Source organism: Temnothorax nylanderi, unplaced genomic scaffold (genome assembly GCF_030848795.1).
Source record: "Temnothorax nylanderi isolate EJ_2023f unplaced genomic scaffold, tnyl_v1.0 TNYL_tig0033_pilon, whole genome shotgun sequence".
Taxonomy (NCBI): Eukaryota; Metazoa; Arthropoda; class Insecta; order Hymenoptera; family Formicidae; genus Temnothorax; species Temnothorax nylanderi.
The window spans coordinates 351,835-365,258 of NW_027249095.1; the positions used below are offsets into that span (position 1 = coordinate 351,835).

The following is a 13,424-nucleotide window of genomic DNA, read 5'->3' on the forward strand; positions in this document are numbered from 1 at the left end:
TGCAAAATCAGCCGAATGCCGGACGCCTCGAGGCTCTTGGCGTCCAAGGAGCGGCTCCTCGGCTTCGACGCGCCGAACGCGTCGTCCTTCTTCCCGCTCTTTATCCACCGGAAGTACGAAGACATCTTCTGGCAGTCCTCCGCTTATCCGCCACCACTGGACCGGCTGGACCCGCCGCCGATCCGCATAACCGATCGTCACAGCCGCGTCGTCGTCCTCTTACGCCGTCGACGTCAACGGAACACGGCGGTTCGTTGGTAATTTCCTAATTACAGGCACGCGCTTTTTTTTTTTTTTTTTTACGTAAGACCCGCCACGTCGGAGAAACGAGTAAAGGCGCGATCGTGAACCGCGTCGACGAAAGCTCTTCGCCCTTTCCGCCCTCGAGATCTCGTAACGCGCCTCGAAACGCGAGGTAATTAGTCCCACGGCCTGCGACGTAACGCGTCGTGTCGCGTTGTCTCTGCGCGATAAAAAGACCGATTACTAAAACAATGTGACCCATATGCCGCAGGTGCAGCGCACATTGTCGGCTATCATTGAAGCACCTCGTAAACACTCGCGAGCGACGTCGTTCTTTCTTCCCTTTTCAATCTCTCCTTCTACGATCGTTATTTTTTTAGTCTGATAATTTCAAGCAATTTTCAACAACAATTCTAACAATAATTTATGTAATTCAATTGTAACTCTCTCTCTAACGTCCATTTCTATCAATGTAGATTAACTTCAATCGCGGTTTAACTTACTTTTCATCTTTTTTCTAGTTCTTAAAATTAGAGAAAGATAAAAGGTAAGTTATAAATCAAGAGGTACGGATATAAATCTTACTATCAATTAATCCCTTGTTATTCTGCGTTTAATATAGCGCGAAAGACAAACGACAACGCACTTGACGCCGTCGATGGAATTTTAGTTTTTTTTTTTTTGTTCCAAGAAAGATTCCTTTTCTTTTCCACGCGTCGGTCAACGCGACGGAATTCCAACACGTGGTGTTTATCCGAGATAGTCGGTAGAGCGCGAACGCTCTCTGTTATCACGATTTGAGAAGCGTGCCGTAAACAGGCCGAGATTTTTCCATTGCAAATTTCGCATTGTTGGTAACCCGACGTGACACTAAAGCGTCTTGTGAGACGAGGAGTAACTTAACGGCGAGAGGATCGCAGCCTCATCTAGGTCGCGCCGACAAAGCCGAAGAGGCGGGGGTCGTAAATCTTTTTCGGATTCCGCGCGTGTCTTTCTCGGGGGGGTTCTCTTCTTCGCACGTCTACCACCTTCCGGAATCTGCTTCAGCAATTCCGAAGGCGCGATATCGGGTATCTTGAAACGCGACGCAGGAGAAACGTTTCTGCGAATCGCGTTCGCGCGTCGGCAGGTCGGCTTTAATTTATTAATCGGAAGAGCTTTCCTCCGAGAAAGAGATCGGCAACGATCTCCTCTCGGTTCCTTCATTCGCGAGGAAATAATTAATTCGTTCGCCAAACGACTCTCTCTCTTTCTCTCGCACGATTATTCTAATAACTAATTGACGTCGATCGATCACCCCTGCGAATTTCTGCGGTCCACGAACAGGTACATACGCACGCACTATCGCGAAAGTGACGGGTTCGCGCGCTTCTTTTTCTTTCCTTTTTTTCCTTTTACATATTCGACGTCGCAAACAAGCGGCAAGTCACTGGGTGAGAAACGTGTCACGTCTCACTCGCTTTCTTTCCCCGTCTCTTTCTCCGCCAGTGACACGCGTACACGTACGAAAAGCGCTACTTCCCACTAGCAGCGACCGTGCTCGACTGCACGCGTTGGGCTTTGGGCTCTATCGCGAGCACCCAGGCAACACCTGATCCCGAGGAACCGTCGCGAGCACCGCGAACCCGCGATCGCCGATCACGCCGAGTCATTCGTAACGCACGAACAGGAGACGTCTTTCTCGGTTACGATAATTACTTGAGCAGATGTTACAGGAGCTCCGTGTATGGGCGCTTTTATGTGTCACGTTAATCGTCTTGAGCAAATAAATGTATCCTCTATCGCCGGGAGATATTTCTACGGTAGATCTTAACGGCCGAATTACGCCAGCACGTGTCCTGAAGCAAAGATGATGAGCAAAGAGGAAGACAATAATGTTACGCGCTCCACCGAAAAGGGAAAGCTATACCAGGGCAGATATAAGAATAGATCCATAATTTTTAGATAGCTGGTCTTTTACCTGCTCTCACTATTTGAAGCACTATCGAAGGTAAACAAGATTAAAATTTCCAAAGTGTACGACGTATAAATCACGTTGATTACCTTCGATGACTTTAAGTAGTAAACACGGCTCGAGCGTAAACAAGATTAAACGGAAGTCGATCCATCCTGTTTTGTATTTTACTTTAATTTTCCAATAACATATGTACCCTCCTTATGTAAGATTCCTTTAACTGTATTCATAGAACGTAGTTCGGCCGTAAAAGTATCTGAACTGGAATAACGCTCCCTTATAAATATATCTTCATGAAGCGTGTAATAAGATTTTCTTTAACGTTATCTTTGACAGCTTTGTGACTATCAATGATGAAAAATGACGTGTCTCGATTCACCGGTGATGCGCCTTTAATGCAACGCTCGCGCGTTCATGAATCACGATTCTTCTCAGTTATATATCTAATTGCAATTGTAATTACACGTTGCGTCATTTGACGACACGATATGTTATTATTCAGCGCGCAAGCTTGATAGGTAATAAATTTCCTCCCGAGATGAGAATCGAACAGTGAGAAGGTAGAAAACGCACTTGCCTACTGTCAATATATGCACGTGATAAAAAAGACGTCTACCTTTACTAAAGCGGATTCCAGACGCACCGTCGATGACAATGCCCGAACGATACGTAGATTCTACCTAGATTATAGTCTTCGCAACACGACTTAAAGCTTTACTCCAACAGCTTGATATCTGCGTTTGACATATGTAAAAAATTAAATATAAATTTGAAGGCTAAATAACAACCTAGGCAATCATAAACAATGTTACGTTAAATGCCAGTAGAAATACAACTCTGGCATTTTTAATCGACACTGATACGCGAATCTGTCCGGTATATCCAGATTGCACGGCGTATCCAGATGGAAAGTCTATTGCGTTTCGTTAAACGTAATTAGAAATATTTTCCGTCGATATGTTGAATTGATAAACGAGTATAAATGCGACCACTGCTGCTGGCGTGTCGACGGTAAATGTAGAGGACCGCTTACCGCTTTCCGCTTGTCCTCCGCGCTCAAGGCACTGTGGCTCCTGTGCCTAATGAGATCCATGACTTTGCTCACGGGATTCCTGCTGCTTTCCGATCCAGCCCTAGGCCGTCCGCTTCCCTGCTCCTTATTCTCCTTTTGTTCCTTCTGGCTTTCTCTATGATGCTCCTTCTCCGTATGTACATCTACCGACGAGCTTCCGTGCGATCCTCTGTGCAAGGAATGCTGGACAATCATATAATAAAGAAGTTAATAATGTTACAATATATTGTGCACATAATAAAAATGTATATGAAACTCTCTAATGTGTACAGATCTTTTCCTTCAATCTTCTATTGATATCGTAATTGAAACCAGACATAAAATGGATATAAATTTTTCGAAACTACTTTACAGAATTTTATAAAATTTAATCATTATATTATAATCATGCATATCTCATCTTTACAGTTAATGCGTATATCGTTCTGTTATTTGTACCTGAACGGCACTTTTCATATTAGCTATAATACTGGGCTTCCTCTTGCTAGCGTCCGACTTGCTCCTGGGTCTGAAAGCGTCGAAGAGCGCCGGCTTTCTCGTGGGGCTGGCGGTGTCATCCGTACCACCGCCGCTTTTGCGACGTTCTGCGCTATTACTGCGACTATTACTGCGACTGGTGGAACCGGACCGGGTGCCGGAAGTCTTTCGACCGCCCTTGCCGGAACTAGACGAGCTCGACGGCTCGGCCGGCTGCGGAAGGGGCGTCGATTTTCCAGAGCTAGGTGCGCTACCGTAAGACGACTTTTTGATTGTCTTCGAGTGCGAACCCCACGTATCTGCAAGTCAAATTATTTCATAAATATTTTATTTGATCACTTAACACTTAACTAACTTTATGCAAATAAATATATATCTGGCAGGTATTTCGCTCGACGTAGCAATTACCGCTCTCTTACTTGCGTAAACCACTTTGCTGTGTATCAGAAAGAATTTATTTTTCCCGTTAGCAGATAAACGAATAATTATACGATATGGATCTGGCTTGCAAAACGCGAATATAGTTTCGCGTGCCCCGGAAGAGAAGAAAATTTAACGACCGCATACACGATCGTCAATTACCAACTCACCTGCTCGTGGCCTGTGACCTTGAGAAACATGCCCGGAATTATCCGTGTCCTCGGTCACGATCGTTGGTAGTGGTTGCGAGCCAAGCTCCTGAAAGGAAGAAAGTGCTTTAAAAGACGATCGATCGAATTGTCCGCACGAAATCCCCGAAAGCGACTAGGGATTCCTTATTCGTAAACTCTAGCGGCTCGTGAGAATTATTATAAGCCGCGAAGCCGAAGACGACGCAGAGACGCGGCGATTAGATATCGCTGTTTAATCGCACGATAGCGCAATTGCCGCAATTATATATTTACGTACACATTCTTATATTTAGTCTCGTCGGCGAGGTGCAACGCGCTGATACGTCCGCGCGGCGAAATTTCACATCGATTTCTTCGAGCGAGAAAAAAAAAAGAGAGATAATCAAGATAAGCGTATCCAATTACATAATAATAATAATATCTTTGGAATTCGTCCAAGGGGAGATCCCACTCTGGAAAATGTCCAACGAACAGCGCGTACACGATCATTTCGCTTCGCGCTCGCGGCTCCTAGAGTATACGTTTTAACATTTGCAAGTCTAAATTCTATTTTTATTCCGTTACTTGGTCCGAACTGCATATCGCGCCCCGTACGACAGATCGTGAATCATACTTCGTCGGCTGCGATACGTCAATGCCGTAATTGTCTCAGCCTCTGTCGAGCAAAAAAATTAAGACTTTGCTTAAATAATTATAGTAATTCTCGTTTTTACAGAACCGCTGCGTTATCTCTCTCTCTAGATTTGCATGCGGCGTCGATATTTTTATTCATGAATCTTTTTTCACGGAAAAAGAAAATGCTTGAAACGCAGAATCTCGGGAAAGAGATTTTTCAGTATATAATTCCCGCCTTTGTGCCTGCGCAACAACATTTTTCGGAAAAATACTTTTGTTAGCGTAACGACGGGTCGCGAGGTATAATCGCGAAATAACAAGCTGCTTAGCGCACAAAAGGGGATATTGATAGGGCGCCCCGCGTGGCCGTTCGTTATACGCATTCACGTGAAATCCCGCGGAGCACAATAGGAGAGACGAGATCGAAGAAGGGCGCGACAGGATGGCGACCTTCGGGAGGTTCTCATCTCCAGCTTCCTCTCTCCATCTCTCTCTTTCTCTCCTCCTCTCGTTAAAGAGCTCCTCGTCTCTCGTCGGAGCTAACGTGGGATATATCAACTAAGCCGCGCGAGGGAGATTAGACGTATTAACTTTGCAAGGGGATATATCTCTCTCGCGGAATACCTTATAAGTCCCGTGATACTCCGGGCAACGGTCCAGATACGGCACCAGGGAGTACTTCCGCACTTTCCCGAGGGACACCGACATCCTCTCACGGTCGTCGAGTCGAAAACGGCGCGTCTCCAAAGCGTTCATCCCGCGGATATCGCGCGTCCATCGAGATTTCGACGCCGAATGGCAAGATTATCGCGGACAGCGGGGATACCCAGTATCTCGCGACTACTATCTTCTCGCAACTCGTTATCGCGATAACGATTCTTCTTCGAGCGACGGACATCGGCTCGCCTCGCCGGTAAACGCCGTCTCTTTATCACGCCGCACTACGACTAGTCCCGCAATTATCATTCCCGACGCGACGTTCCCCAAGCGCGTCTGCTATACGTCCATCAAATCCTTATCAAAATTCGCGAATGAGGGATTACGTTCCGCGCAGAACAGAGATCTTCCTCGAGGGTCACACGTCTTCGAGTCGATCTTTCTTCAATCCATTGCCGTTGTCGAACGATTAAATACAACGATACGCTAATAATTAAATACAGAAGGACACGTGTTTGTCATGTTTATACTGAATGAAGAAAATCGCGATGCAATATGAGTTAAACTTTAAACTTTAAAGCGGCGTTTTTGGAAAATTTGCAATATAGATGCGCCTTATCAAGATCTCAGTGCTGACTGATGGCATCTCGAGGATTCTCCACGATGCGTTCGTTTCTCTTTCTTTATTGGTGGCGCGATATAATAATATTCCGACAATCGTCACAACGACGTTATCGCCGATGTTATCGAGGATAATTCCGTGCATCATCCGCGTGGCGACCTATTTTTATCAAATTTTATCGCGATACGGCTAGCTTGTTTTCTTACACGTGAAAAGCTCTTATCGTTATAGTTCTGCCGCCTACAGTCGCACCGTTAAACAGCGGAAGTATAACATCAATTATCAGTAGCGACAATATTGGACGTATCTCTGTGAAACTAAATATCACTTTTCCCTCATATCTTTATCTTTTACTTGTTAGTTTTATTTATTTTATTTTTCTAATTTTCTTTATCGAAGTGTCCTAAAGTTACATTGCATAACAAAGTGAGAATATGTATTACACATGTTATATATTTCTTTGATAATCAATTAACGCAAATTTCTGTTTGCGCCGCCGCGACTCGAATTCTGGTCAAATAAAAGTAAAGAAGAGTAAAGAATCATTTAGATTATTAATCATTAATCATTAATCAAGTAGGATTAACATATGTTAAATTGTTGCATAACAATTTAATTCGGAGGTACTTTAGATAACGATCGTACCGCGATAATCTCGCAAACAGAATCTCGTGTAATCCGCGCATTTTAGTTTGCTCAAAAACATGATATAAATATTCATTGAGTTTGTATAACTTTGCGAAGGCGATGCGCTCTTTGAAAGTGAAATCATAAAACGTGAAATCATGCCTTATCTTCAAATTTGATATTTATACACGTGTATTATCTCTTAGTTCTTATATCATATAAAATATATAAATTAATTAACACGTTACGAGAAATGATAACTTTTATAATAGATTGTAAAACGCAAAAAATTATTCAGTGTACTTCGTGCTCAAAGAAAAAAATTTATCTATTTTTTGTTTAAAAATAGCGCGGAGCGTTGAAAAAATAATTTTTTCACTGTTAAAAGCAATGAAAATTTACGCTTATCAACAAAACGGTATTAACAACAAAAATAGCAATGGACGATAAGCAGGTCTCCGCGTTTTCCGCATTAATAAAATATGCGTTAAAATTGGAATGCAACGTAAAAAAATTATGTTAATTTCCATTCGATTAATATTTTTCTCACGTTACACAACGCGAGGTGACTGTTGTTTTCATATCGCTCAGATCCGATAAGATTGTAGAACTTCTTTCGTTCTCTCTCTTTCTTACTAAGAAATTTAATATTAAATTAAACTGTAGACGCACAAGATCGATATCGATACACGAATCGAAATATCTCTATTTTTAATAAATCAAGAAATTTGTTTTAAAAAATCGGTAGAATCGCGAAGTGTATGCACAGCGAACCGAAATGACGAAAGCGACAGAAATGTACAGCGAATCCCGGGAAAAACGTAGAAAATAGTGTCCGAGCTTTGACGTAAGACGTTCGAGTGCGCTCCGTTGTTCCAATTAATATTGTTCCAATATTTCCTATGGGCGAGGACACGCACGAGGACGGTGGACTGGACACATCAAACTGTCTATATTCGTCATAAGACCTCTCCATCGCGAGCATCGGTAACAATTTCTCTTTCGAGTAAATCGATAGAGCTTAAAGGAAGCCTTGTACCAGTTCGCCTCACCCCTTCCGTGAGACGTTAGAGCCGCATCGGGAGATCTGGGGCAGACGATACGACATTTAGAAACACATGATCCAGTCTTTCCCTTCGTCACTCTCAAACGGCCACGGAAATAAAACAATCAAAACGATCGTGCGAGAATCACTTGCGTCTACCGCGAAAATAATCGGAAATTCGCAATCGTTATATTTCCCGTATTCGACTCGTTTCTTCGTCGATTGTTCCTTCGGGAAGGAACTTTGTTACGTCAACTCGTCAAGATAATCCACTTTCGGAAGAGAGAAAGAAGAAAGAGTTGAAGAAGCAGAAGTCTTCAAGTTTTCTCTTTGCAATCGATTATTTTTTTTTTTTATATGGGCGATCAAGTTTTTGACCTGCTATTTACGGAGGCTACGCGCTCTAATAGCGAATATCTTCGCAATGATGATTTCACGATCTGTGCCACTCGACATGCAAAAGGAACGCGCTTATAAAAATGCAAGAACCTTACCCAGCAGGCACAATGACGCACTGGGCGGAAAAAAAGTAGAGGAAAAGAAGTAGACCGACAAACGAACAATACCGTCGAGAAAATATTCAGGACTACACGAATTTTTTAACCCATTTGTGCAATAATAACGACGCGTACGTATCACTGAGCGTTTTAATAAGCGTATATTTTTTAATAAAACATTGCCCGGGGGAACGCGCGCAAACACGACGACAATGACGACAACGAAGAATCCAATTTCGTTTTGTTGACGTACAACTGACGAATAATCGTGGCGCAATCGAGGTGGAAACAATGAGCGATTCGCGAATAAACGATGGGATTACTCGTGCGATCCGCTTTCGCAAGAATCGACCGGCTGGGGGATCGCTGTAAACAAATTTACGGGACCGCTTCTACTACGCGGCAATTGGTTAATTGGTGCAATTATAGACGGGGCAAATGGAACGCCGACGCCGACGAGGCGCGATTGTCCACATGTCGTTGGTTCTTCGATCCTTAAAGGGACAACGTACGAAAACGGCACGATTTCGTTCGACTGAAGGCCAGTGTTCTCCTCGAAATAAAAACCTGCACAAAGTTTGTCGGCACAGCACATTTTGTGCACGTTACATCAATTGAGTACACACGGTGTGTTAAAAAAGATGCTTTTTTGCTTTTTTTTATCAATAAATGAATTACATTATCAAGTAATATTGGCTCGATAATTTTAGAGCGACAGTCGCTCTTTATAAAATATTTTCGTGCTCGGATATTTCAAATGTCCAATTCATTTGAGCAATTACACATTTCGAGTTTCATTTAAAAATGCTTTCTTTTTTTAAATACATACCGTATAACATATTGACGGCAAAAAAAAAGAATTGCAAAGAAACTAATTTTATTTGCTAAGTGTAGTTTCTCTCAATTCGCAAATTATTTCGCCATAACGAGACATTTGTTTCTATATTATATTACTTTAATTTAGCAGCAAATTTACTCAAGAAGCTTTTTCCACTTCTCCAACACGAACAACACGATATTGTTGCAATATCGAATAGTTACGGCAGTTCATTAAACTTTAGTCGTATTCGATTAAGCGGCAAAATTGTCGGCGCGTCCCGTTAATATCGCCCGGGTTAATACTCGAGATAATAGCTCACTCACCCGCCGTTTCCTCTCCTGCAAGAAATCCATCCTGCGCACCCACACCTCCTCCGTGGAGTCGTAATCGAGGGTGCTGGTACTGCTCGCCTGGCTCTTCATCTCGATCAGGCTGCTGTCGAAGAACCGCTTGTCGAAATGCGGGCTGGGCAACGGGCTGGTCCTCGAAAAGGTCATGCTGGCGGAATACGAAGGGGGATCGGTAGCGGGGAAGGTCATGCCCGGGCCGGTGGTATGTCGCCTTCGTAGCGGAGGCTTCGTCGTCGACGTCGGCGACGTCACGGTGGACGTGGTGAATCTACCGACTGACGTCGCGACCGTCGTCGTCGTCGTCGTCGCCGCGGTCGCGCCCGTTATCGTCATCGTCGTCGTCGTCGTCGTCGTCGTCGACGTCGTCGTCGTTGTCGCCGTTAACGACGGCGACGGTGGCTTCGCGTCCGACACGCTGGACGTCGCCAGAGACTTCTCGTCGATCTTCTCCGAACTGGAATTCTCCGAGGACGACGGGCTCGACGCCTTCGACGTCTTCGAGGAAACGCTGTCGGTCTTCTCGACCTGCGCCTTCGACGTGTCCTTCTTGCTGTCGACGCTCGGGCTATCGACGTTCTTCCCTGCAAAAGTCATCAGAGATCTAGGCTCCTGCAACGCCATGGAAACGCGACAAGGCTCTCCGTTTATCCGATTCACGCGTGGAGCCCCAAGGTCGAGGAGTGGCACAAAGGCGCGTCTGTGACCCCGTTGGATCGTCGGAAAATTCATGACGACGCGACAAGATTATTGCGCGTCGATAAAACATCGCGATCGTTGCCGTTAAATTATTAAAAGCAACGTTTACAAGAATAGAAAAATGTCAAATTATAAATACTCATTGTAACGCGACTAAGGAAACGCGCGGAATAAATAACATGGCGAACATTTTGATATTTCATGTATCAAGAGCGATCGTGTTCTCGTGAACGGTCAAGGATCATATCTCGAGGCTCCAGAGAGGAGAAACAGGAGAGAAACGCGCTCTAAATACGTTTAAGCGATCGTTACCTAAGTGGAGTGACTTTTCGCGCCGTGCGTTGCCAAACGCGAACACGCTAAGCTAATCTTAGCTCTCATTGGACGAGCTCCTCGCAATAGCTTATATTTCGTAACCGCACGCTTTTCTCGGTAATTGTCCGCCGGAATCCGGGTTCGATCCGGGGGTAATTAACTCTCCTCGTGGGCTCGTGATAATAACAAAGAGAGAGAGAACGCTTTCTCTTACCTTCCTCGGTCTCGTACTCGTCCTCCTCCCGGCACTCCGACAATCTCCTACCCCAGGGATACGGGCTGTGCGTCTGGTTCCTCGACGGCAGCCGGTTTACATGCGACAGGAAATAATGGTGAAAGAAACTGTCCACTCCGTCGGAGTCCTCCCCGGAGGACTGTAACATATCCTTGAGCGCCGCCAAGGATGTGATGGTATTGTAATTGATCGCCGAGACCAGATCATCCTCGATATCGCTGTCGTCCGTCATGTCCTCGTTCTTGGACGTGCTCTCCTTCGAAGTCTCCTCCCGCGAAGTCACTTCCGTTTGCGTCGTCGGGGCCGTTTCCGGCTTGGACGGCTCCGTCTTGTCCTCCGAACTGGTCTCGGACTCGTCGTCGGTGGTGCTGGTGGAGGTGCTGTCGCTGGACGACAGCTCCTGCACCTTCTTCTCGTCCGCGCCGGTCCGCGTCTCCTTGCGCTCCTCCTCGTCGACGGACCCCTTGCTCCCCTCGTCCTCCTCGTCGGCCTCCTCGTCGTCGGCCGACAGCGTCTTCTTCAGCGTCTTCATCTCGTTCTTCAGATTCATGTTCTCCAGGGACTCGCGCTTGTCCTCCGCCTTCATCTTACGCTCGACGTCCTCCTGCCCGGTCGAATCGTCGTCATCCCGCTTCCTATTGTCCCCGTTTACGTCGCACTCGTCCGACTCGTTCTGCTTGTCGTTACCGGTGCCCTCCATCGAGGAAGCTGAAAGAGAAGGCGAGAATTATCGCTCCCGCGCGCAAGGTCGGCTTCTCCCGCCTCTCATAGTAGTTTCCCCATACACACACACGTACGCTAGCTACGTCGCGTCGATGCGATCGGCGAAATAGAGCGCGTACCTACCGCTTACCGCAATGCGCCAGCGACATAGCGCCCAATAGCGCCTATTCCATATACACACACACACGCATCGTCTACAGTTTCTCTCCGAGATCACATCCGAGAGCACATCCCGAGGATGTGCACCGAATTGCGGAGAAGCGGAGCAATTAAAATAATGGCTTCGCGAAGCGCGATTCGATTCGGGGCGACCGGCGGGCCGGGCGTGAGCAGCGTCTGCGAGTACGTAAAATCGCGTAAGACGAAGAGGAATAGCGGATGGAACTTTAGCGGCTCTTTGGCCGGACGCCAGGCCTCCGTCGCGCGCGAATTGCTTGTTTACCGCGTGCTGGCGCGTGACGTAAAACGCTATTCGGCTCGTGGACCCGATCCGAGCGGCCTGGCAGACGTAGACACGTGACAGATCATGTGAAACCTCTCGCGCGAGCGAGCGAGCGAGCGACCGAAGTTGAGAAAAAAATCGTTTTATCGTTGATCATTTTTCTCTCCGACTCCCGCGATTCTCGAGCGAAAGAGAGAAAACAAAAGAGAGAAAGTAAGAGAGAAGGAAGGGAGGGAGGGAAAGAGAGGAAGATAATTAAATACTTTTGTTTCTAACTTTTAATTTTAGGTATATCGTACATTTTCTTCGCCCCTTTATCCCTACGCGACACATTTTAATAATAGAAAAGAGAAAAGCAGAATTAAAAACGGTATTGTCGTGGTACAATGTCCCGTGGAGTGCCGATAAACGCGATTTTATATCGACGTCTTATCTCGGAAGTATCACGGAGGAAATTCACCGCTGGGTCTTATCACACGCCACGCGGCAAAATGTCACGAAAACAATGTATAAAACTGGGAAATCCGCTACTGGAGTTACCGCGACAATTATTGTCACGACGTATGCCGCGCTATTACATCCGTCCCCTCTCTATATTTCTACAAAAATCTGATAATAACCGATTCTGCTCCGCTTGGCACGATCGCGATTTCGCTGCGTTAATAATGGAATTTCTACGCGATAATAATGGAAAATAGTGCGAAAATAGAAAAATGTCAAATATAATTATTAACATTTTGTCAAATATTGGTCGATTTATAATTACACTTGACATTTTTTCTATTTTCGCAAATGTCGCTTTTAATAGAAAAATGTCAAATTATAAATCTCTCGTCACAACTATATATTATATGTTATATATTATAATATATTATATACTTTATATCTCGTATATATTTAAAAATAAACATTTGTTCTTTCGTACAATTTTCTTTCGTAAATATCACACCCCCCTTATTACAAACTTCTAACTGCGACGCGCGAGCGCTTTTACACAAAGGTTCCTCTTTTTCTTAACGCGAAAAAACATTTATCGAAATTATTCGCGCTTCGATCAACAGGTGTTTTCGGAGGGGCAACTTTCGCGGAGGTATTTGTTACACGGTAACGCGCACGGCAGGCAGGTTCACGAAACGTTGCCACGCGACCCGGGAGTACAATGTCTTTTACACAGGACACGCGGTGTATTAATATACTCGTCGGCATTGAGAGCAAACAGCTGATTCAAGGTCGACGCCCACCGTCGTCGTGTCGTACGCGGTGAACCCTTTAAGCGTGTAACCCCGCACGCTAAACGATCGTGATTTACTACCTTCGGCTCCATCGCTCATCGCGACGAATCGTCCGTTAACGAAAAATCTCCAAACCGATCTCAAGCCTGAAAAATCCCCCTTTTATCTCGTACGATCGTTTCATCAGCCAC

General features: G+C 45.3%; 1 protein-coding gene across 2 annotated transcripts in view; it reads right to left on the reverse strand.

Annotated features, from left to right (window-relative positions):
* Snf4agamma (SNF4/AMP-activated protein kinase gamma subunit) overlaps positions 1-13,424 on the reverse strand; it is a 47,789-nt gene that overhangs the window by 27,844 nt on the left and 6,521 nt on the right. For both annotated transcript variants that reach the window (XM_071702993.1, XM_071702992.1), the window contains exons 2-6: positions 10,816-11,544; positions 9,564-10,171; positions 4,337-4,424; positions 3,708-4,045; positions 3,231-3,452 (exon numbers count right to left, since the gene is read on the reverse strand). In XM_071702993.1, the coding sequence (XP_071559094.1) occupies positions 3,231-3,452; positions 3,708-4,045; positions 4,337-4,424; positions 9,564-10,171; positions 10,816-11,536 (1,977 nt within the window). In that variant the 5' untranslated portion in view covers positions 11,537-11,544. The remainder of the gene's footprint in view (positions 1-3,230; positions 3,453-3,707; positions 4,046-4,336; positions 4,425-9,563; positions 10,172-10,815; positions 11,545-13,424) is intronic.